Genomic DNA, 26,813 nt, shown 5'->3' on the forward strand with positions numbered 1-26,813 from the left:
ACCTTCATTTTGGGAAAATGCCTTCCTCCTAAATTATCATTAATAATATATATGCAAAAATATAAGTTCCCAGGCCATTGGTTACAAGAATTCCTTTTTTCCTAAATAAATTGGTCTCCATTACTTATTACATATTTTGCTTAGCATGGTTAACTACTAATTACTATATACATATATATTTACATATAGATGTGTGGGTACACACACAGATGTTCATTTTGGGGAGATGACTGAAGACCTTTATTTTCTGTTTTTAAAATATTTATGTATTTTTAAAGAGAGAGAAACAGCGAGTGAGGTCAAGCAGGTGGGGGGGGAGGAGTGGGAGGAGAGGCAGAGGGCAAGGGAGAGAATCTTGAGCAAAGTCCCTGCTGAGCACAGAGTCCAGCCTGGGGCTGGCTAGATGCCATGACCCAGAGATGATGACCTGAGCCGAAATCAAGAGTCAGACACTTAACAGACTGAGCAACCCAGGTGCCCTGACTTTTTTAAAATTTAAAATGAACATAACACTCAGTGAAAACTGGATGAAAACCTAATAAAATTTATCAAATCTTTATTTCTGAACACTCTACAAATTCTTCCCACTTTGAAAATCTCCAGTGATCATTCAGTTACACACCAAATAACAGAAGTGAGGCTAGGTAGGCTGGTTGTCTTTTTGAGCTATGCTTCAATTGCCCTGGCTCTAGATACATTAACTCACTGGCCACCTTCTTTTTTTTTATTTTTATTTTTATTTTTTAATTTTCTTCTTTCTTTTTATTTTCCTTCTTTTTCTGAGAAGGGTAAAGCAGCCTTGAAGACTTGCTATTTGCATGACCAGAGAGTTTTATATCTATGGAAGACCTAAAAACCAGAGAAAACCCACAAAATAATAGTCATTTGAAACCATAGACAATGCATTTTTTTCTCATTTATTCAAATTCACTGCAGGAAGTAAACACTAAAAGATTAAAAAACAAAACAAAAAAAATTCACACCGCAGTATGTACAGTTTCATGATATCACATGAAGAAATTAAATTTCTAATAAAAATGACAAATTATATTACTAAGCCGATAGCATTAAAATTGGTTGTGTAAACCCCAAAATTCATATGAACGGTAATGTCCCTGTATTCCAGCAGACTGGAATACTCCTGGTATAATATTACATTTTCAATGGGATTAAAAAATTCATGAAAGTAGTTGTGTGAACTCTTAATGTTGAAAAGTGGTTGACTTGATTTTAAAAAGTTTTAAGACCCTTGGATTCAAAGCACATTCTTTCACAAAGCTTAAACCACAGAAGTCATATCCAGAAATGGAATACTGTCATGTTGGGATGAACATCTGATCTGACTTGTTAAGACATTTTGCCAAATGCACAGATGCACAGGGTCCCCCATGCACTTTTCATGCAGCAGGTAATCACAACTTAAATAAAAGGTTTATTCTATACATTTGTCCAGACTTGCAACTGTATACATCATGCACAATTTTTAAACCTGTCTGATTATATTTACACTTATACATGGAATATACAGAAACTGAAGAGGTTAAAAGGCTTTTCTGTTGCATTAGAACAATACAAAATATGTATTTTTCATTAAGGAAATCACTATTTACATCACCTTTAAAAACTGATTTTAACATCTTCATGTAACAAGTCAATATATATATATATACATATTATATATATATATATATATATATATATATATAAAATATATACTCTCACCAGTTTACTCTTCTGTAACATGTACCAGAGAATAAACAGGTAATGCTACCTTACTGATGTCAATGAGAGCTGTAGTACCCTTTCACAAACGACTTCATCGGGAAGAAATTGTCTAGATATCTAAAATAGTCCTTGAAAATGTGTGTATGCGCGTCCTTGTAACTACATATGCATAAACAAAGTGAAGTTATGGATGTATGCCCTTTCTCACTGTTCTTCTTTAAAATCGCCCTAAAGTCAAACTGGGGACATTCTCTAGTAAATCAGAACATCATTCTTCTGGTCATGTTTATCTACGTATTACATATTCTCATTCCTTTAACTGTTAACAATGACAACAACAAAAACAACCAACCAATCAAAGAAACAAACAAAAAGATAGCAATGCTGGCCCTTGATACTCTTTTCCCTGACCTAAATTTCACTCCCTTGTGAAAGCCCATTTTCCCCCGACCAAAGGGGAATACCAACAATTTTTCTAGCATACCTCTAAGGCTGCAGACCTTTCATAATGGCAGGAAAAAAAAAATGACTTGCTTAAAAACTTATTTATATAGTGGAGACAATAAGATTGTCACAGAGTCAATATGGGATGGAATAGAATATATTCACTGGCCAGTGGGATTTTCACTTCAGAATAAGCATACGCCTTCATCTCTCCATGATGTAGCATAATATTCACTCCTGACTATTGTTTTATAATATATCCAGTAACTATTTACAAATCATTTTGAGAAAAAAATAATCATTTAGGGTTTTAGATCATATAGGAAATAACGCCCATTTTTAATATAAAAAATCTTAGAAACAACTTCAAGTAGAACAACTTCAAATAGATTTCCTTCTAATTAATAGTTGATTATATAACAATTTTTTGATAGGTCAGTTGCAAACCTGGTTCACTTTTAAAAACAAAAGTATTATCTGGTGAACAAACTGTGGACTGTGAAAGCTGAACTTAAAACATAGGGACTTGTTTCAAGATCAAAACCCCATGTGGCTCGATAATAAGTTCTTCCAAGAGAACATCAATGTTTATGTCTTAATTGCAATTTTAAAAGAGTAGGACCAATGGAGGGACTGTGTGCAACTTTGTCATGTATATGTGCCCTCTGTACTTTTCTCTTTAGTCAATCTGAGTTGAGTGCCTTTCTTGGGTTTGAGAGAAATATTTTTGTCTTGGTCAGCAATGTTCTTAGGACAATGATTTTAATAGAAACTAAGGATGTATTCAGGAGAAGTTTCCAAACCATCCTGGAATCACCTGAGTTTGGTTAAGTGGCCCTGTTATTCCATCCCTAAGGCTAATTAAGTAGATGTTACTCATTAGAACACACAAATAATCACAGATTTTCCTGAGATGTTGAGCCAGATATGAAAGTTGTCCCCTCCACCCAATTTTTTTTTTTGTCATAAAAAGTATTCTGAACCCGATTTCCAAAGACATAACGGTTATATATGAACTACAATATTGCAAATTTTGAGTTGATGTATAACTGTACTGGGGAAAATATAGGCATCAAGTAGTTTGGTTTTTTGTTTGTTTTTTACAGTCCTGTGTTCTGAGAAAAGTCAGAAGCAATGGTTCTCAGACTTGAGTGTGCAGAAGAAACATCTAGGGAGTGTGTTAAGATGCAGCTGGGAGATTCCCAGGTCCACTTAGCAGAGATTCTTGATCTGTAGATCTGAGATGCTGCCTAGGAATCTGCATTTTAAAACAAGTGCTCCAGATGATTCTAATGCAGGCGGTCTGAGTCCAGCTTTTAAGAAACCCTGGTCATAAGACTCACAGGTACCACAGAAATGGTGAGAAGTAACTTTTACAAGAGATGGTGAAAATTGTCCAAAGGAAAGCCATTTTGCTTCTGTTAAAAACAACTTCTTAAGTAGTCAACTATTCAGGAAACCACCTGAAGGTAAATGGTTAACTTTCCTAATTCTGTAAAAGGAGGAATATTAATTTAGTAAAGTAGCTAAAATACAAAAATGGAAATCTGCCTTTTTTTTTTTTAAGGATCTATCAAACTTCCATCAATCGTAATCAATTTTTACTAAGTAGTACAAGGCTTAAAGAAATACGTATTGAAAAGGACTGGGGTGGGGCAGACACATTGGGAACCACAAAACCCCTTCCAAGAGTTAAAAATAAATACGTCTTCTTCTTTTTCTTTTCCTTTTTTTTTTTTTAGCAAAAGTGAAAAATGTAAGCATATTTTTTTTCTAATTTATTTCCGAATCGGATAATGAGAAGTGAATTAGGTTCTTTTTATTATTATTATTATTCAACGATTAATATTTAAAGAGCCATTTAACAATTTGGATTCAAAAACAAATGTGTTACGTAGGCCGACGCCTGAAAAGCAAAATAAAGTACCCCAATAAAGGCAGCAAGATGCGTTAATCCACTGTGGATGGCGATCTACATTTTAATTCACGCCTATTATTGGATCGTAAAAGATTTTCATTCATAGGCTACTCACAGTGGTTGCTTGGTGCATACAGAGTGTCAAACAACCGATTTGCTAGTTCAGTAGTTGCCCCAGGACATCTAACGTAGAGCAAACAAGCAGTACGCATATTCAAACATCACCGGTAACCAATACTTCTCGAAATGAAAAAAGTCTCAGTTATACCATGCTTTTCTCGAATCATGCTCTTATTTATACAGGTCGCAAGTTCATACTAAGCAGTTTGGAAAAAAAAAAAAAAAAAGAAGAAGAAGGAGGAGGAGGAAAAGGAAAGAAAGAGAAGACCCAAAGCTGGAGGGCAGGGGCGTTTCACTCGGCCTCCCTTTTTATGGTCAGCACGTTTCCCAGCAGTCCGTACGCTTCCCCGTTTGCGCTGTGGGGGCGAGAGGCGTCACTCCCCATATGGCTACGGTAGGGGCTTCGGAGACTAAAGAAAGCGGCTTTCGTCTCTGCAGCAGGCAGGAGCTCTTCTTTGACTGTGACCTGCGCGACACCCTCCGCAGAGGAGGGCGCCCCCCAGATGTCCCGGTCCTGCGCGTCCCGGCCGGCGACGGGGCCGCCCCCTTTCTGCAGCATGTAATAGAGGATGGGGTTGGTTTTGGTCAGCCGGGGGCAGTCCTTCTCGTACTCGTTCCTGTCCGCATCGGTGATGACCCACTTAATGGGGCCCTTGTCGCCGGCGCCGCCCGCACACCCGTTCACGGGCCCCGGCTCCGGCCTGGAGCCCGCGCAGCCCCCGGGCTCGGGGCAGGGGGGGCTGGGCGGGGCGCGCGCCGGCCCGGGGCAGGGGCAGGGGCCGGGGCCGGGGCGGGGGCGGGGGCCGGGGCCCGGGCAGGTCCTGCTGTCGCCGCAGCCGCCGGGCTGCGCGGGGCCGTAGAGCAGCCCGTCGAGGGGCGGGATGCTCAGCTCGGGCTTGCTGCCGCCCGCCGCACCCCTGTGTCCCTTCCTCCGGCCCTCCAGGGCGGAGCCGCTCCGGTGCTGGGACAGATCTCGGACGCAGTTTTCCGAGAGGAGCAGCTGCTTCAGAACGTTGAAGCTCTTGCTCTCTCGGGCCCAAGCGCGGTGCTCGGCGTCGCCCGCGGGGCCCTGGCCAACGGGGTATTTGAACTCAAGATCATTTCTGCCGAATTTCAGCTCCGGCGGGCTCAGCAGGGGCCCGTACAGCCCTTCCGGGGCGCTGGGGCTGTTGGCGGCGTCAGCTGTGCTGCTTTTCATCTTCTTGAACGGGTTTTCCAAGGGCTCGGTATAAAGCTTCCTCTTCTTGGGGACCACGCAAAGGTTCTTGGACTCCAGGAGCGCCAGCTCGCTGCTCCGGTGGCTGCCGTCCCCCTCATCCGCCAGGTGACTCTCCTGGTTCTGCCTCAGCAGCCGACTCAACAGGCCGTTCTTGGAGAAGGAGAAATCCTGAGGGGAAGCGGGCTCCGACTTGAGGTCCCCGGGCGCTGGCAAGGCAGCCGCGCTCCTCGGCGCGGGAGGCGCCGCCCCCGGGAACGGGAACGGGGCGCCCCGGGCGTCAGGGCTCAGGTGCGCGCTCGGGCCGGGGCTGTGCGGGTCGTCGCAAGGCTCGGACTTTATTTTGACCGTCAGTATCTGTTCACTTAAAGCTCTCTCCGCGTGTTCCTGAGTACTCTCGTCTCTTAAAGGAGTCTTCTCTTTCTTTTCGCTCTTCCCTTTGTTGGGGTTCCCCAGGAGCAGCTGGAGGACCGTGCGCCTCTCCAGCAGATTTTCGATCTCGGAGCCAGGAAGTCCTGCCTCGGGACCTGCTGCTGGGCTGCCAAATGCCTTGCTCTCTTCCACCGCGTTTGTTTTGTTTGAGAGCAGGGGGCTACTCAGCCTCTCCACCATGCCCAGAGGTCGATCCGTGTTCACACTTAGCAGCTGCTTGCTAGGCCTCTGCTCCTCTCCCGAGGCGCACGACTGCATTCCGCACTGAGCTAAATTCTGTAACAGCTTACTGGCACTGAAAGTTGCAGAGTTCTGCGCGCCTTCGTCGTGGACTGGCTTCTCTGCTAGCGAGTCTTTGCTCTTTGAAAGGTCCATCAGGGGGTTAGATGCAGTATTCGCTGGCCTTTCAGCCTGAGAGCCGCAGGCGAACGGTGGGGGATTCCACTTGATGACCAGCGAGTGTTGGGAAAGATTGATGGGAGACTCTGCTTTTGTGGAGGCAAGTAAAGGAGGAGTGCTCACCGGGGTAGTCCTGTTCGTACTGGGGCTTTCTATTACGGAAGTCCTCGCGTAACTCTGGCTACTGGACTTGGACACATCGCCGCCGCCGTGTACTTCCTGAGGGCTGTTGTTTCTTTCTACATTGTCTTCATTCTTGTGGCCAAGTAGCAACTGAAGAAGAGTCACTTTCTGGTGCGAGTTGAGCTTAGAACTCTTTGAGGTATCTTGATCTTCTTTGATGTCTACAGTGGGGACTTTGGGATCCCAAGTGTTTAGCAAGGACTGGGTTAAATTATCAAGAGAAACAGGCTGGTCAGGTTCTGGCTTCTCAATTCGATGTTTGCAAGACAGGTCTATGGGGACACAGTTGGAATAGGAACTTTCGTCACCACTGCTGTCATCTGTAAAACTAGGGTTGTTATCCGAGTACTCATCGATGGTTGTAGGGGTACTACTATCCTCAAAGATGCTTCCTCCTCTCTCACTATGATTCTGTCCATTCATTGGCTTTGGTATGGTCTGGCTCTTAAGAAGATGTAAAAGCAAACTATTATTAGCAGCTTGTTTTAGATGGTTTCTTTCCAGTGAGTTCTTATAGCCTGCATTTTTGGGGGAAGAAGGAACAACACCCATGGGGTTCTGAAACGCTGTATTTTTGCTCGCCATTAGCTTGCTCGCTGATGTTCTCGCCTGACCATTGAGATGGCTTGACATTCCTTTTGAGAGCTGGAAACCGCCAACATCCTTCTGGCCATTTTCTTGTAATCTGGCCATGGCGGCAAGTCTTTCACTCGCTGCCTGATTCGCGTTTTGCGTTTTTAAAGCGTGTTCTCGAGAATACTGCTGCAAATGGGCTTCACTTGAAAGGAGTAATGCTAACTGGCTACAAGCGACACTAGGTTTGGGGGAAGTGGCTGGACTAGCCCTCTTTTCCACCATGCTTGCAACAGCCTGCAACCTGGCAGCACATGACAACGGTTCGCTCATGACTTTTGTTCCACTTTGTCCAACATGATGTGGTGACTCTACGAACCTGTCTCTGATGAGGTGTTTACTTACGTCAGGAAGACTGGTATCAGGCTTTTGATCTTTAGCTTTACTTTTCTTCAACAAAGTTTTTAAGTGACTTGAAGCAACACCATAGCACCTTAAATCTTTCTCCACTTTTAAAGAATCATGACCGAGTGCATATCCTTGCTCCTTGAGGCTCTGCCTAATTTGTTGCGACAGAGCAACGGTCTGCAGCCTGGAGCTGAATGACTGAAGCAAAGAGGCCAGTAATGTGCTATCTTGTTTGCCTTTAGGCACACTGTCAACCATGCCAGCTAGCAAAGCTTCCTTCTTCACGTTTAAATTTACGATGGAATCAGACAGCCTCTTCCGCTTCGCGGCATTCCAGTCCTCAGAAGACTGCAAGAGCCTGGCTTTTTTGAGGTGCAGCATGCCAGATCCCTGATATGAATGTGTATTGAGAACTGGACCATTACTTTGACAGGCGGGAAATGCATTACCAGAAACGTTAAAGTTCTGATCTTCTTCATTATGCCCAGCAGACTTTTTGTCAACGGCAGTACCTGAGCCCTCTGCTGCCTGATGCATTAGTAATCCTTCTAGGTAAGTTAAAACAATAGAATCCTGGTGCACATCAGAGCCAAGCTCTTCTCCATGAGTCATGTTCAATAGAAGTGTTCACAAGGGCTTGGTTTCTATTCACGTTAAAGAATGGTTTTCTGTGCGTGAGTGAGATGTAATTTTAATAAGTGAGTGTCACTTTATCACCTTCCATAGTCATCAGACAGAGATGCACTGTTACATTCCAACCAGGGCTCCCTGTGACAAGATGAAAGGCAGGCAAATTCCAAAGTAGTCTGACCACAGAGCTGATCAACTCCACAAGAAGCAGCAGCAGAATTCCTTAATACACAGGTCTGTGGCAGCAGGCAGATAGAATCCTTAGTGAACACACTGCTTCTCCTTCTTCATCTTTTGCTTCCAATTAAATGCCAACAGCGGTGTTCTGAAAATAAAAATAAAAAAGTTAAGAAGAGGCAGAACTATTATCCTGTTACGATACCAAGAAGCAAAAGAATCTAGTATTTGTAAGTCTATATATGTGTGCGCGTATATGTATGTAAAACATAACGTACATACGTATATATGCATTATAGCCACTTCTTTAGTAACATAGTTTGCCATTCCTATTAAATTGGAAATCGCTACCGGAAGTCCTATAAATTAACCTATATTGTTAAAGTGATCAAATCAATTAAAGAAAACACTTTGGTGTTATATAACTGTCTTCCAAAGCACACCGAGTTTCTGAATTCTTTCTTTCTTTCTTTCTTTCTTTCTTTCTTTCTTTCTTTCTTTCTTTCTTTCTTTCTTTCTTTCTTTTTTTTTGAGTTTCTGAATTTTCATGAGCACTTTCCACATAGTAGCAATAAGGATGCTAAGTCTCTTTTATAGTGACATAGCTCTATACGGGAGCTAGAATTGGCTTTCTTACATTACTGGGAGCTTATGAAGGAAAAAAAAAGTGCAGAAAAAAAAAAGAGAGATGCACATGACATGGACTCATGTGATGAGCTAGATGCAGGGTTGAATACTACAGATTAGGTTCACTTCTGACATCATTCTTGAAACATCACACATTCCATAAGTAATTCGTGGGATTTCTGTTTTTAAAGAAATGGAAGCACTGACAAGTATCTTGTAGGCCTACGCAAAGTGTGACAGTCTTAGTCATATTCATAAATACTGAAGTATAATCACAGGCTTCATTTTTATCATGACCTATTGGAAACAGAAGAGAGTGATTCTCTAGATGCTCATCAAGTCTATCAGAGGCTTAATGTATCCATTTTTAAATCTTCACTCATTTGCTCTATGTAGAGCTTTTAATGTGTGGTCCATTCCTAACAGAAGCAGAAGACAGGTTACAGGTGAACCCGTAACTCTGTTTCTAAGGTGTTCCTCACAGAAAATACTCCTTTTCCCCACCCATGCTATTTCTTTTTGTGTGACTTCACTATTATAAGTATAAATAAATTCAAATATTATACATGATTTGAAAAGGTTTTGTAAGGTTTTAAAATAAAAATCATTAATTTAGAAAAATGTGTTAAGGTACTTGTACCAGTTTTTTAGTTCAGAAAATGTGGTTTCTGGGACACTTGGGTGGCTCAGTAGGTTAAGTGCCTGCCTTTGGCTCAGGTCAGGATCCCAGAGTCCTGGGATCGAGCCCTGCATTCGGCTCCCTGCTCAGCGGGGAGCGTGCTTCTCCATCTCCCTTGCTTGTGCTCTCTTGCTTTCTGTCAAACAAATAAATAAAATCTTAAAAAAAAAATGTAGTTACTATAATACGTGTAAATGTAACTGTACCTTACACAATAGGTAATCACATCATCTTGTAGAAAAGTGGGCAGGAAATAAATTTAGGATAGATTTGAAGGGAAGATGAATAATTGCTTTCAGAAAATTCTAAGTCAATGTGGTTATTTTTCATTAATTTTTAAAAATTGTATAAACAGCACCATTATGAAACAGGGAGGAAGACCTTCTAATAGAAACCTATTTTTTAATAAGATGAATCTGTAAATCAAAGAGTATTTCCTGAGATGCTGCTTCCAGAAGCACTCAGTTGTAATACCTACCATCGTTCTAGCAAAAAATGAAATGCTGAAGAAAGAAGGAATTCTGAGACTATCTAAAGCCTGAATTTACTCAGATCCTACTATTAAAACTCTTCAGGGAACTAAGTGAGCCAAATTTCTTCAGATAACTTCCTTTTCTTTCCTTTAAATAACTGAAGCAGGAGAAATCATTAACAATCCTTCCTACCTTTCCCAAATCATGCCTTTTCATATTTCTATAATAAAGAACAGAATTTAATTGAGAAATTTCTTAGAAAAGAAACAAAAGGAGGCAAGGTGCTTGGATACAGTACAGCTCACTAAGACTATAGATATAAGGGTATAATGTAAAATATTACTACCACCTAATAAATAGACTTCTTAAAGTTAAAATCATTTAAAGTTAGTATTAGCCTGATTCATTTTCTTTTAGCAAAAAGACAACCACATTATTTTTGAATCACCAACTTATAGTTTGTTTGCTTTTTAAATTTTATATATGTATTACTTAGGAATGTTCCCAGATGTTTAACACTACTTGAGTATATTTGGTTAAAAATATCTAAATGTCAACACACTATTAAGAATCAGACTTCTTGAGAGATTGGCAAGCAGTATATTTTAAAACTGGAGTATTTTACAAAATACTGTGATGCAATGGCTTATCAGTGGACCTACTTGCATGTCCATAACTTCAACAATGATTTTATTAGAGCCCGTGTCTATTTAAAGATACTCAATGGCTCTTCATAAATATAATAAGGAAGAGACTTTACTTATATGACATATATTGCTAAGTGATTTCATTGCAAAGATAACAGAATCATCCACAACATTTGGTTTATGGGCCGGGGGTGTGTGTGTAAAAGACAACAAAAGAGAGTAAAAGTAAGGAGGAGGCAGGAAAAAAAAAATTACAAATGAACAAATGTAGACCTCATAAGTTTTGTAACTCTCACGAGATTTTACAAGAGAAAATTTATTTAAGAAACTAAAATAGGTTATATTAATATCCTATCTTTAAACATTATGTTGGCAGATATGACAGGCAAACCCAAGAAAGATTTTTTTAATGAACACTAAAAATACATGTATATGAAGGAGAAAAAATAAAAACTACCCAGTGATAAAAGCTGATTGAACAATGTTTGTTTCAACTTAGTTGTCATTTTTATAAGGTGGTTCCATAAAATTTTTAGAAAAACTGACTTTTACAAAAAGCTTAGTGTAACCTTTAATCATATATGGAGGGGTGACTTAATCTCAATTTTAGATTTACCATCCTAAATCAAAATCAGCTCTTTGTAATTTTAATGGATTCGTTTAACCCTCAATATACCAAGAAAAATAGCCATCACCATTACCGTCTGGGTCCAACAAACATTTTATTAATATGTGAAGTCAATTTATGAATAATTGACAGAGTAAGAAGGAAGAGATACTATGAAACAACATCAGAATTTTAAATAAAAATGTACACACACCAAACCCATTCCTAAATCCATTAACCTCCTGGTTTTGAAAGACAACATATCCATAATGGGCAACTGACAGCTCATCAACTGTCATGCGTGAACCTGGAAACATTTTCTAAGTACCAATTCCAGATTGGTAAATCTAAGAGGTAAGCTTTATCACCACTTCTGGGTCTTCTCTTTGTACTTGCATAATTCAAAATGTGTTACTTTGGAAATCTTCAACAGCTCATAATTATGCTGAAGAGAGGATAGAAATCTTCCTTGTTCCATAATTGCCAAATATATTTATCTTTTAGTTTTAGTTTTACTAAAACCAATTACAATGATCAACACAATGGATTATCTCATTTTCAAGTCATCTATTTTCTTCCAGTGTCTTTTATTACACCCCAGTTTTCAATATTTGCCCACTTATGAAGCATTTCAAATAAATCTGGATGTGTCAACGTCATAAAAGAAAGAATACTGTTATTATTCCTTTGAGCTAAACAGGACCACTGAGGTCCTTGTCACAAAATAGTGAGTGATGAAACCCTTCTTACTGATCAATTGACTATATAAAATACTGTATTTCCTTTTTATCTTTAGAAATATATTGTTGGGATCCCTGGGTGGCGCAGCGGTTTGGCGCCTGCCTTTGGCCCAGGGCGCGATCCTGGGGACCCGGGATCGAATCCCACGTCGGGCTCCCAGTGCGTGGAGCCTGCTTCTCCCTCTGCCTGTGTCTCTGCCTCTCTCTCTATCTGTGTGTGACTATCATAAATAAATAAAAATTAAAAAAAATATTAAAAAAAGAAATATATTGTTAATGAGAACAATATGAGGTGATGGATGCATTAACTAACTTTATTATGATAATCATTTTGCTATGTATATGCATATCAAATAATCACACCGGACACCTTAAACTTTCACAATGTTATTACACGTCAATTATACCTCAATAAGCCTGGGGAAAAAAAAGAACTATGTTGTTGAACTATATTGTTCACTCATTGATGCCTGAGTTTGAAAAATCCATTTAGGATGTTGTCATCTGAAGACAAAAGTCAACGATGTTGCTTATACAGTCAATGTCACCATCATCATTCATGTCTAGAGTACTACCATCATTCTCTTTGCAGTCATCCTCTGATTCATCTAATTGAAGCATCTTCCTATGCCAACTTTCTTTTCTTTGATGCTATAGATGGAAAATGAAAAATACTGAGTTCTCCATTGTGTTTAATAAAAACTTAGAATAGGAAGACTGCAAAGACAATTGTCTCTAGACTTTTTAAACATTCATGAAAATGTTATAGAATAATGGGCTATGCAATAAGAAAACTGAAGGTGATATAATGATGACTTATTTCACTATTGCATCATCCTTCTAGGCACTTCCATTTTTCTCTTGACTTATTATTTTAGTCCTTACTTGGCATATTTGGAAATAAATAATGAATTAATTCTCAAGATCAGAAAATAGCAAAATACTTAAAGACATAGGAAAATTAAGATCACTGAGGTTCCATAATGTATCATTGATTTACAAAAGGTTCCAACAGACACATATAGTAATGGCAAAATAACTGTTTTTTTCTATTAAAAACACATTTATTAAAACTTTAAAAAATGAAAGTCATGTAATATAATCCTTCCTAATAGTTAGAAAAAAAAAGTTTCAAAAACTAACACCAGGGCCAAAGAACCCTACTTGACAGCATATCCAGGGTTAATGCATTTCATGACAATTTAATAAAGTTCATGTACAACTACTAATGTTAAAATTATAAACCGATTCTTTTATTAATTTAAAATTGTTTATAAGCATGAAAATCTCTTAAATTTTATAAAATTGACATTTTATTGCTCTAGCTAGCAGACTGTAAAAAAATTATTGTTAAATTTAAAAAAATAGTAAAATCAAACTAAATCATTAAAGAATTCTTGACCATATGCATAGATTTGGAGAAAGATCCAAGTTTCAACACAGGCTAGTTTACATATCTAGTAAAATGTGTGAATTCAGAGTGTATTTTTTTTTAAAGTTGCATGTTCTTTTTTTTAAGTATCTGAAAAATATGAAATTATCTTGAACTTTTTTTTCGAATGTTAATCAATAAGATAGTTGTAAATAATTTGCACGTTAACAGTTCCCAAATGAGTGTTATATTGATTCTTTGAAGTAGTTAAACTATTTTCATTGCAATGCACTTTGCACTTTCTATTTGGAAATGGCTTATTAAGCAAAGGGAAAATCTGCTGAATTTTTAAACACTTTTAAAAATGGTAAAATAAAATTTTACTTGGATAAATGAAGGATGAATCTAATAGAATTCTTATATATGGGACTACTTTTGTTTGACAATAAATAAATAATGAATTGGTTTTCCTCCAGCTTTTTTTTTTTTTTAAGATTTTTATTTATTTGACAGAGAGCAAAAGAGAGCGAGCATCAGCAGGGGGGAGGGGCAGAGGGAGAAGCAGACTCCCTGCTGAGCTCCATCCCAGGATCCTGGGATCATAACTGAGCCAAAGGCAGCTGCTTAACCAACTGAGCCACCTAGGTGCCCCAGCATCCAGCTGTTTTTAAGGAAAAGATTCAGTATCTTACTTCCAAACAAATTCTCCACTGAAACACATTTAAGTGATTAAACATCTACGAAGTCACTTAGTATGGTATTTAAATTATATCTAGTGAATACCTCATGACTTCCAATTGTTTCCATGAAATCTCTTCCACTTGCTTATCCATTATTAAGTAATACCTGTTTGAGTATTGAATTTAAAGGTATTTCTCCAATGCCACTTTAATGAGCATTTTAATTTTTGGCTCTGGTTCTTCAAAATGCAAAAGTAACTGAAAGTCTACTAAATTGTAACATTCAAGAATAACTCCCATTGGACAATATTACTTAATTTCCACCTTCGATTATTTTAGGGATGCTTTTTACAGAAAAAAAAAAAAGACTAAGAAAAATATTAAGATGTTCCCTTAAGGATTAAAAGAAAAATATCTAAGTACTAAGAAGATTCCAAAGTCCTAAATATTGAACCTTCTATTAAAGCAATACAAATTGAGGTAAATAATTTAGAATACTCTTGGTGTTCTCTAGGGTGAGACTGTGAAAGAAAGTTTTAAAAGGTGAAAAGGAAACAAAAATCCATGAAAAATTTATCAAGAAGACATGACACCAAACATTCTATCCAAATATGTGAGATTAAGCTTTTCAAACCAAGGGCCAACAACTCAACACTAAATTTCACAAAACAAGAAATAAAATGTAACATTTCAGATCAAGGGTTTTGGGACTTCATTAAAAAGTAAAGATAATAGCAAACCCTCTATTATAAATTAAAAGTTATTTTTTACCCAAGTCAACAAAAACTATAAATAAAAAGGGAGACATTACCATCACTGATGCCCCAGAAATGAAAAGGATTGTACAGGTTACCACAAACAATTATACTCCAACAAACAGACAATCTATAAGAAATGGAAAAATTTCTAGAAACATACCACTTACCAAGGCTGAATCAGGGGAAAAAAAAAAAAAAAAAAGCCCAGGCCCAGATGGCTTCACTGGTGAATTTTATTTAATTCTGAAGAATCAACACCAATCCTTTTCAAACTCTTCAAAAAATCAAACAGGAGTGAGCACTCACTCCCAAGCTCATTTTATGAGGCCAGCATTATCTGGACACCAACACCACTAAAAGGACACTACTAGAAAACAAAATAAAGCAAAAGCAACCCCCCCCAAAAAAAACTATAGGTCACTATCCTTCATGAATATAGATGCAAAAATTCTCAATAAAATACTAGTAAACCAAATTTAGCAGCATATTAAAAGAAACATTTACCATGATCAAGTGGGACTAATCCCTGAGATGCACAAATGATTCAACACCAGCAAATCAATCAATGTGATACATCACATTAATGGAATGAAAAAAAAAAAGAATGATGGTATCTCACTAGATGCAGAAAAAGCATTTGACAAAATTCAGTATCTTTTTGTGATAAAAACTCTTAACAAATTAGGCATAAAAGAAATATCTCAACATAATAAAGACCTTACATGACAAACCCACAGCTAATATCCCATTCAGTGACGAAAAGTTCAAAGTTTTTGCTCTTAAATCAGAAACAAGACAATGGTGTCCAATCTTGCCACTCCTATTTTTTTTTTTCGCCACTCCTATTAAACATGGTACTAGAAGTCCTAACAATCAGGCAAGAAAAAGAAATAAAGGTATCAGAATTAGAAAGGAAGTAAAAATTGTCCCTATTTGGAGTTGAAATGGTTTTATATAGAGAAAATCCTAAAGACTCAACCAACCAAAAAACTGTTAGATGTAATCAATAAATTAAGTAAGGTCACAAGATGCAAAATGAACATACAAATATCAGTAGCATTTCTATATACTTAGCGACAGATTTTCTGAAAAAGAAATTGATCCTATTTACAATAGGATCAAAAACAAAATACTTAGAAATAAATGTAAGCAAGTGAATCATCTCCACTCTGAAAACTACAAGACACTGATGAAAGAAAAGGAAGAAGACAAATAAATGAAAAAGTATCCTGTATTCATGCACTGGAACAATTAATACTGTTAAACTGTCAATTCTACCAAAAGCCATCTATAGATTGAATGCAATCCCTGTCAAGATTCCAATAGCATTTTTTTCTTTTACAGAAGTATAAAAAACACTCTTAAAATGTATATGGGACCACAAAAGACAACAAATAGCGCCCCCTTCCCAAATCCTAGGAAAAAAAAAAAGATTAAAGCAGGAGGTATCACTTTCTGATTTCAAGCTATACTATAAAGCTATAGTCATCAAAATAGCACATATTTGCATAAAAAGAAATAGACCAATGGAACAGAATCAAGAGCCCAGAAATAAACCCAAGCATACACAGTCCACTAATATTTGACAAAAGATTTAAGAATACTGAATGGAGAAAAGCCAGCCTTTTCAATTACTAGTGTTGATACAATCAGATATTCATATGTGAAAGAATAAAACTGGACCCATGTCTTCTACCATTCACAAAAATTAACTCAAAATGGATTGAAGACTTAAAAAATGTATGACCTGAAATCATGAAATTCCCAGAAGAAAACAGGAATAAAGCTCCTTGACATGGGTCTTGGTAACAATTTTTGGGATATGACACCTAGCAACAGAAGCACAAGCAATGAAATTAAAAATAAACAAGTTGACTAATAAAACTAAAAAGCTTCCACACAGCAAAAGAAATCATCAACAGAGTGGAAAGACAACCTATGGAATGGGAAAAGATATTTGCAAGCCATATATATGATAAGTATTAATACCCTAAAAATATAAAGAACTCATATAACTTAATAGCAAAAAAACCCAAGTAACCCATTTTAAAAAAGAGCAAAGAACCTGAAGAGACATTTCTCCAAAGAAGATATATGAAAAGCTAACAGGTACATGAAAATATGTTCACCATCACTAGGCATTAGGGAAATGCAAATTAAAAAAACAATGAGATATCACCTTATGCTTGTCAGAATGACCACTATCAAAAGATAAGAGATAACAAATGCTGATATGAATGTGAAGAAAAAAAGCCCTTGTACACTCTTGGTGTGACTGTAAACTGGTACAGCCACTATGGAAAACAGTATGGAAGATCCTCAAAAAATGAAAAATAAACTTACCATATGATCTGGTGATTCTACTTCTGGGAATATGTCCAAAGCAAACAAAGATACTAACTTGAAAATATATCTGCGCTCCCCATGTTCACAGCAGCATTATTAACAAGAGCCAAGACATGGAAATAACCTAAGTGTCTATGGATGGAAGGATGGATAAAGAAGCTATACACACACAGGAATATTATTCAGCCAGAAAAAGAGGTGGAAATCCTACCATTTGTGACAACATGGATGGACACTGAAACATGCTAAGTGAAATAGTAGTCAGACAGAGAAAGGCAAATATGTTATGATCTCGCTTATACATTGAAACTAAAGAAAAACAAAAACTCAAAGAGATCAGACTTATGGTTACTAGAGGCAGAGAGCTGTGGGAAGGCAAACTGGAAGGAGGTAATTAAAAGGTACAAACTTCCAGTTATAAGATACGTAAGTCCCAGGGATGTAACATGCAGCTAACACTGCTGTGTGATACATAGGAAAGTCGTTAAGAGAGTAAATCCTAAGAGTTTTTATCATGAGAATAATTGAATATTTTTTTCCTTTTTTCTTCTTTTTTAAAAAAATGCGTTTATATGAGAAGATGGAAGTTAGCTAAATCTATTGTGGTAATCATTTCGCAATATATGTTTTGTCAAGCCACTATGCTATACACCATCAACCTGTAGTGATGTATGTCAATTGTTCCACAAACTGGAAAAACAAAAGAATCCTAAGTATTTGTAAACTTTTGAAAAACTGAGTTATTTTATCTGAAAAACTGTAAGTATCAATTGTTATTCTCTTAATTATTGTAACTACTGTTTTATTCCACTTTAAAATGGTCTTATCTATAAATGGATGTGGCTTTATTAAAATAAAATCTAACAGACCACCACTACATAATAGAAGCGTAATAAATCAGTGACAGAAATGGGAAAAACAAAAGTTTTTGAAAAAAAATTAAGGAAAAAATAGAAGGAACATGCAATTGCTGCCATTTCAAGCAGGGAATAACAAGGGCATGGTAAAAGAGGAAGCCTGAAATTTCATTTATTGGAACATATTTCTAATTTATTTTAAAAAAGGAATAGATACTCATTGATGTCCTTTGATATAATTTGAATTCCAAGACAGTCACTTTCTTTGTAGTATTATCTCTATCAAAAGATGGATGTGTGGTTGTACAATTTGACAGGTGCCAAGAAAATAAATTTATCTAAAAACATTTTGCTCAAATAGTTGAGGGCCTCAACATTAAATTAGAACAAAAGAGCTATTTGCCCTCTCCCAGGGGTTTTCATTTTAGATGAAAATAGTCTTCAAAGACTGGTAAGAGAAGCCACTGACACTGTAGTGAGTAAAACAGCTGCCCAGACTGCCCTCCATTGCCACCTGAGGGACTTACATATTTTTGCCCAAGGCCAAATTTGCTCCTAACTTCCAGGTCCATCAGCTTTAACTTGCTGTCAGCTGCTTCCATAGGAGTAAAATAGTGTCACTCACATTCCCTATTAAGAGAGACTCACTAGGACACACTAGCGCTTGACTGACTCAAATGTTCAATAGAAGGACATATGTATCTGAGGACCTCTTCAACTCTAAAATGCTTTGATTCTAAAATGCTATGATTCCAAGTAATTTATCAAATTGTAGTTGATAAAAATGACAAGCATTTTATATTTATTTATTTATTTATTTATTTATTTATTTATTTGACAAGCATTTTAATCAGAAAGATGACAATGCTATCAGAAAGTTGTGTCCTGATCAATATGTGTTGTAGTCTTTCTAGAGAAGTCTGAGGGAAGGAAATGATTTTGAAACAGCCATATGCCCTACCCATCCAATCTCCCCAGATTATTTATCTTCACTGCTTTCTTTAAGGGGATAGGGTATCACAGAATTTCAAATAAATGTTTACCTAAAAGTTAAATACGAGTTTATATTCAAACTAGAGCTTTTGCTTATCTCACAGTAACTACATACTAAATAAAATGCAATAGTAAAGATTTAGGATCCTTGATAACATAGAGAAATGCATGTAAGAAAGAGGACAATTATTTGTCCTGACAACAGAAACAAATATTCCCTATACTTGATATAGCAAAATAAGGAACAGCTTCTTTGTTCTGAAGGCTTATGTATGCTCAGAAGGCTTATGTATGTGAATCAGATTCAATGAAATCCATTATCCATTTTACTTTGCCTCTACAGTTTATTAAAAAAAAATAATTTTAAATAGAAATAAGATGAAAAAATTGGAGATTTTAGGTTAAAAAAAGGCTCAACGGAGTCAAAGGAACTAGAGAAAGTGCTTAATTGCCAAATAATTTCTATTCCAAAAATGTAATGCTTTCCTGGATGCTGTGTGCATTATCTTGAAAACACAGAAAACTGTTAGCTAAAATGAATTCTAACTACAACTTTTAAAAATCTAGAAGAGAATGATTATATGATAAAGAATATATATGATGTTTATTTAATATTAATATTAATGTCTGTTCACTGCCTCCTACTGTTCTTGAAGAAACAACAGTTCCTCTGAAGAAACACAAAACACTCATTAAATAAATTTTTTGGTAGCACATATGTGTGGGAAATAGGGTTTAAATATAAAATAAACAGAAGGTACAGGTTCTCTTAACCCTTTTCAATAACTCTTTGAAGTACCCGGTGCTTTCTATCGGTTTTCAAAAGCAGAATATTTTCCAATCTCTATCAAGATATAAAGTATAATGGAAAATGGTGCTTTCTTCTCTTGGGATTGTTTACAGTGTGTGTGTGTGTGTGTGTGTGTGTACACAACAGGGCATCCTTTGAGATTGGAGCATAAATCCTATTAAACTCAACTATGGTCTCCCCATCCCTAAAATAGATTTGACATACAGATACAAGCACAAGGTCAAGGTCACAGATCAGTAAGAAAGATTACCAACAGAACTGATGTAACAGCTGGCATTTGATCAAAGCTCCTGGGGTTTTTAGTACACTTACCAGATACTCTGCATTTACTCACAGGGTACACTCTGTTTTAAAAATGTTCCCCATCTTTGAAGATAAGATCTTCATGCACTTTTTGTTATGAAGCATATTCTTCTAAAAATGTTGCATTGATCACAGAACGTGAGAAACTTGTGTATGTGTATTTCCGAATTACAAGTTTTTATGTGTGTATATGTATGTGTATGCTTGCATGTTAATTTTTTGCTATTACTGATCTTTGCCATGACAACCTGAAATTAATTTAAATTGCAGGTCCCTGAATCATTCTATGCTCCCCCACATCTCTGTATCAGCTGAAGTGGAAATTAACTGTATATTCCTTGATATCTTGGGACACTTCTTCCCAAATATACAGATTTAACTGCTAGAAATTGGTTCAACCAGGAAAATTTTAGAATGTATCCACTTTTCCATGATAACTTCCAAATTATAAGAAGAATGTTTTGTTACTGACAACAGCAATAAAAGTGATTCTTAATGGAATATATTATTGAACAGTGCAATCATGCCTTTTGTTTTAGCTGTTCAAACAAGATATTGAATTGATTTTAAATTACATTTATGAACCAAAAGTTATGGGATGAATGTTCTTACTAAAAGTGTTCTGATTAAAAAAATTACCATTTTTAAGGATACATAATGCCGTTGGGGTAAATTACAATATATTATAGCTTTCCTTGTTAAATCAAGTATCACCTGCTGTAGCTTTATATAATTCGCAAATTAGGATATATGCACATGTAAATGTTCTCAATTATCAAATTTTCATTTTGCAAAATTATTTTTGGTAATTAAATAGGTTTAAATGAAAATACCAGAATTGTACTATCCTAGAAACACTGGGGTTTCTCCAAAAAGAAAAAAAAAAATATGTATCAAATTAAATAACACAAAAAAATGGAACTTCCTTTACCAGGCAGAAAAAGACTAGGTATTGTAAAATTACTAGTAATGGATACTAATTTGTATATAAAAATTTGATAACAGAAATCCATCAACATTTATTTTCTTTTGAAACAAATAGAGCTCCTTACATACTATTAAAGTCTATTTAGAGGAATCATTTATCAATTAATCAGTTAATCATTCAATCAACTAACATTCTTCATTATGCGCTGCCTGGGTGAAAGTGCTGCTTTGTTCTGAGTGGTCCAGGAACTCTGACTTGATTTTCCTGAAATGGTAAACATCACAGTATCCTTCTTGCCTGTATTGGCCCAGAATACAAAGCTTTCCAGATTGAAGGTTTTAGTAAGCTCGAGGCAGAGAAACGTCACCTGGGCAGACAGACATAATGACGATATCTGTAAAGAGGAGACATCAATAACCTGACAGGGTCCCACCCCAGGGGATTAATAAACAAAAAACAAGAGTATGTACAATGTACCTGGAGAATTTCGGTCTTTAAATATTAAAGGGTAATATTAAAATGTGTTCTTCAATTGGGAAGATGAAACTACTGGCATACCATCCATCAGTAGGCTATTTATTTAAATGGTTTCATTTTTATTGAAGAAATTGCCACCCATACTTTTCCCTGACCTGCCTTTTGCACAGCTGTGCACATAAGAAAATGTTTGCAGTAATAATCTCAGGGACTCCAGGCAGTAGCTGCCAACCTGAACCACAGCTTTGCTGCTACCCAGGTCTCTGGTCTGTTGGGTCTGTGCAGCAGGGACAGCTGCATCTGGCCCCTGCCTCGGCACCTGACACTCAGACACCGATATGGATCAAGTTGGGGGGCAGGGTAGTGAAGAGGCTTTATAAGAGGCTCTTCAGAGCTGGAGAAGGAATGAGAAGGGCTCAGTAAGTAATAGAAGTCACAGCTTTTCTGACTTTACTTACTGGACCAGGGACGCCTGGGTGGCTCAGCAGTTAAGCGTCTCCCTTTAGCCCAGGGTATGATCCTGGAGTCCCGGGATTGGGTCCCACATCGGGCTCCCTGCATGGAGCCTGCTTCTCTCTCTGCCTATGCCTCTACCTCTGTGTGTGTGTGTCTCTCATGAATGAATGAATGAATGAACGAATGAATGAATAAATAAAATCTTAAAAGTAGTTTGTTTAACTCTAACATCAATCAATGACTGAAATCCTTACATCAATATTTCCTGTTTATATTTTGCTTTATTGTTTTTGTCCTTATCGTGCTTTCAAATGTAGTGTTTATATAAAATGAATAATTTGTTTTATATTTAAATTGTCATTACACATGAAGAGGACATAACAGTGGGAGTAAAGAACCTTCTGCTCTGTGCCCTTCCCCTCCCCCATTTATCCACACAGTCCCTACATCATCATCATTTGATGAAATATACCAGATATAAAAACGCATCATATAATGCATTTTTAAATAATACAATAAGCCCCATTTGCCTACAATCAGGCTAAAGGAATTAAGACATCTCTTTTATTCTGTAAACCTCAGCTGAGGACCAACCCACCCCCCTTCCCTGGACAGCTTTCCCTGAACTCCACAGGGTGAGGATAGTTTTTCATTTCTAGGACTTCACAGCACTCAGTAGATCTTTTAATCATCTCCTTACAAAATTGTATTTTGGTTTGTTTATGTCTGGTCCTCAACTAGAGGTAAACAACTTTTAGGCAAGGATTACTTCTTTGTCATCCCTATGTCTTAGCACCTGGCAGAGGTAACATTCCCAGTAGAACATGCAACAAGTCAACCTCCTAGAGCCTGAGTCTGTAAAATGAGGGGTAGACTGTCATAATTCTAAGGTACTTTAAGATTTAAGATGATATGATAATGATATCTATAATGGTTGGTTTTGAGTTCAAGATATCGTTTCCCCCTCCACTGTGAATATAATCACAAGATTAAAGAGTAATAAAGTATTTTATTCTATGCAGAAAGTTCTATGTTTGGAAGACCGTGTGACTAGTACCTGTTAGAAAAATACAGTGTTTAAACATTTTAGAAATATATATATATATATATATATATATATTTTAGAAGATTTTAGTTTACATAAGATCTGTATTTTCAACATGTTTTTCTTTTTTTTTTATTTTTATTTTTTATTTATTTATGATAGTCACACACACACACACAGAGAGAGAGAGAGAGAGAGAGGCAGAGACACAGGCAGAGGGAGAAGCAGGCTCCATGCACCGGGAGCCCGATGTGGGATTCGATCCCGGGTCTCCAGGATCGCGCCCTGGGCCAAAGGCAGGCGCTAAACCGCTGCGCCACCCAGGGATCCCTCAACATGTTTTTCTTTAAAAAACAAAACAAAACAAAACAAAACAAAACAAAACGATCATAGTCATTGAATTTCCTTTAATTAGTGTCTTCCCAGTCAAGTTATAATATTCCCACAGACTATATCTAGAATGGGCAAACGTTTCAGAATACCGGTATCATAAAGTTTTCTTTTTTAATCATTTTTCCCCTCTCAAACTACACACTCTCTAGAAAATTGAATAAAACCTACTTAACATTAAAGTATTACTCTGTTAAATTTTCATATGATAGAGATGTGTTAAGAAATGAAGTTAATACATTGAAAGATTTATTTCCAAAAACCGAACGAATCAAACTCATCCTAAAAAAACAGTTGTGATAACATGGGGAAAGAAAGGCTTTATGAATTAACCTTTTATCAAGCACAACTGAGAAACTGTTTCTCTATGTCCACTATAAAAATCAATCACTGAAGTAGAAAATCATCATGTAGTGAAGAACTTGAACCCTTTAAATTATGTGATAAAGATTAAATCCAATTGGTCAAAGCTATTCTTAGGATAATCTTTTTCATTTGAAACTGAAGAGCTTTAAGTGTGAGCTTTCATTGTATCTGGCTAAATAAAAACAATATTCTACCAAAGTGATTCAATTAGAGTATGTAAAAGTAATCAAATTATTTCTTGAAGACTTAAACCTGAAAAACCAAAAACCAATTCAATAAAAACAAATATTATACAAGCAGGTCTTGAATATTGATGCAAGAAGAGTCAACATGTCACTGCTGTCTTTTCTACTTTTCACCCTATCTGCACGGCGCTGTTAGTAGTGATATAAAATCAGGACATTCACTCCTCTGAACCATGCTGAAAGGGTAAACTTTAGGTCTCTTTTTGCTTTGTGGCATGCTATTACACCTAAACGTTTCTCAGGTGTGAGGAGGCTAAGAAGTCATGTAGGTCTAAAAGTATCTAACTTTGATGCAGAATGGATAAGATTTTTGAAAAGCCAAATTTTCTAAAATGTACAATAAACCACTGTTTAATATATATTAAAAACAAAACATATCTGATTGTATCCCAAAAGCTTTTTAGCTATTTGTCTTAAAGATACTCAACTTTCTAATCAAATTTCCTTGTCATTCATTCTACAAATACATATATATTTTTTTTCCTGGCACTTTACTCACTTGGATTAATGGCTTCCTTTTAAAGCTAAACTGACAAACACCATAGTCTGCATAATACTGGGAAAAGAAATTCATAGAACTTGTATAAAATTGGTAGAGGAGCTAATTTTTAGAAAGATAAACCGTTTTCCCCATAACGACTCTACCACCAACTACCGTTTTCCTAACAGTATGTCTTGCAAATTGATTCTACAAACACAACAGTATTAGAATTTAAAGGTTAAGGGAGAAGTGAAAGGTGACTTGCCTAACCAATCACTCCATAGAATGCTTAAACTCCTTTATAACCTCTTTGCTAACTCTGGTTGTCTAGTTTTTTTTTTCTGAAAACCTCTAGTGACCATGGACTGTGTCTTCCAAGGTGGTATCTTTTGGAATCAGCTCTGGGTTTAATTTCTAGCTCTTCCACTTACCAAATGGTTCTTACCAATTAGTTGGTAAACTGATCTTGAGCAAGTTAACTACTCTTCAAAGTTTTATTTATAAATGTGCAAAAACCTATGTCACAGAGCCTCTGTGAGGGGGTGAATGTGCCAATGTCCATATAGTACTCAGCACAGTGCCCGGGCACAATGCAGGCACTCAGTCTAGGTTATCCATTATTTAGGAACTTGTTCCACATTTGAACAAGTGCAATGGTATAAACATTCTTTCCCTGCACTGGGCCTTAATCTGTCTCCTCTAATCTGTCTTATGGCTGGTCTTTTAGAGGCCTCAGACAACAAGGCTAATCCTTGAATTATCCTTCAAACATGAGAAAAGAGCTGCCATATTCCACTGGCTAAATCTATCACCTTGTTAAGGTCTAGATAAGATAGTTAAATTCCACTGTTGACAGGAGCCTAACAAAGGACAAACAAAAGAAGATAAATGTTCTGGGGCTCCAGTCTGTGGTGGTTGCTACAAAGATGCAATTCTTTTTCTTTTTTTTAAAGATTTTATTTATTTATTTGCAAGAGAGAGACAGAGTGAGAGAAAAAGCATGAGTGGTAGGGCGGGGCAGAGGGAGAGGGAGAAGCAGACTCCCTGATGAGCAGGGAGCCCAATGTGGGACTCGATCCCAGGACCTCCAGGATCATGACCTAAGCTCTAAGCAGACACTTAACTGACTGAGCCATGCAGGCACCCCAAAGATGCAATTCTTTACAAATTTCTGGCTGGCCAAAGCAATGTATAAAAGGCTCCTGGGGGATGCCTTAAACAGGCCTTTAAGTAGCTCATCCAAACCTAAGTAGGGTTTTCTGTTCTAGCCCTTTCTATTAGTATGTAAAACTGCCACAGAGTACAGCAGAAGTGAATTTGGAAACATTTGGTAAGGCAAATACTTTGTTATAGAACTCTGAAAACTTTGGGTTACTTTTTCTACTCCAAAATCTAGTCTCTACTGTCCTAAGTCTCCTGTTTTTATTAGAAAGTCCACAAAGCACAGTGGTTCAGAGAACAGTCTGTGGATTCCTGACTCTTTAATTCATTAGTAGGTGACTCTGGTCATCACCTATCCTTCCTGGGGCTCAGTTTCTTTAGTTGGAAGACAGGAATCATATTACCTACCTCATAAAGCTGCTGTCGGGTTCCCAACGTTCATAAAGCTGTTGTCTTAAATGAAATATGTACGTAAAACACTTAATATAACATCTGCTATTTTCTAAGCACCTGATTAATGTTAACTATTCTATTAGTCATGGCCATAGCACCAGACTTTTGCAAAAAAATAAAAAAAATAAAAAATAATATATTTTTTTTCTCTTCATTTGCCGGTCACCACACATAAAGCTCCATGAGAATTTGGATTTCTTTTGTATTTGTAATCCTGTGCCTGATAGATTAGAGCCACTCAAAATGATCTGTTGAATGCTTTAACATAATCCCTGTATATCCTGGAAAACTAAAAAACAAAACAAAAAAACCCCAAAACTTTTGATCTGTAAAATAATTTAATAACCTAGCTAATTAATTCTTTAATTTTGTAATATTTTGTAAGACATGTTTCCATAAACCAGAGTAATTTTAGGTACAAAGGATACCTATTATTTCTTTCTTCCCTAGACCTTTTTCTTAAAGAATCTGTTCCCAGTCCATTAAGCCACAAGGAAATGTGGGAATGTTGGGAACCTAACTACACTGGAATCAAAACATTTCTTCTTGTGGGATCAGAAATTCAATGAAATGGAAAAACCTTCATTTTAGGTTGCCTTAATGAGGCTACATCTCACAGACGACAATGCTGAGGGGTCAGTATGCTGAAAGAAAGGAATGAAGTATGCATATACAGAAAAGCAAAGATGAAGA

The 26,813-nt window shown here is 36.9% G+C and overlaps 1 protein-coding gene across 4 annotated transcripts in view; it reads right to left on the bottom strand.

The window, feature by feature from the left end:
• Window positions 1–896: 896 nt before the first annotated feature.
• NRIP1 (nuclear receptor interacting protein 1) overlaps window positions 897–26,813 on the bottom strand; it is a 99,663-nt gene continuing 73,746 nt past the window's right edge. For all 4 annotated transcript variants that reach the window (XM_055313815.1, XM_055313818.1, XM_055313814.1 and 1 more), the window contains exon 4: window positions 897–8,373. In XM_055313815.1, the coding sequence (XP_055169790.1) occupies window positions 4,500–8,030 (3,531 nt within the window). In that variant the 5' untranslated portion in view covers window positions 8,031–8,373 and the 3' untranslated portion in view covers window positions 897–4,499. The remainder of the gene's footprint in view (window positions 8,374–26,813) is intronic.

This window comes from Nyctereutes procyonoides, unplaced genomic scaffold, assembly GCF_905146905.1.
Source record: "Nyctereutes procyonoides isolate TBG_1078 unplaced genomic scaffold, NYPRO_anot_genome, whole genome shotgun sequence".
Lineage (NCBI taxonomy): Eukaryota > Metazoa > Chordata > Mammalia > Carnivora > Canidae > Nyctereutes > Nyctereutes procyonoides.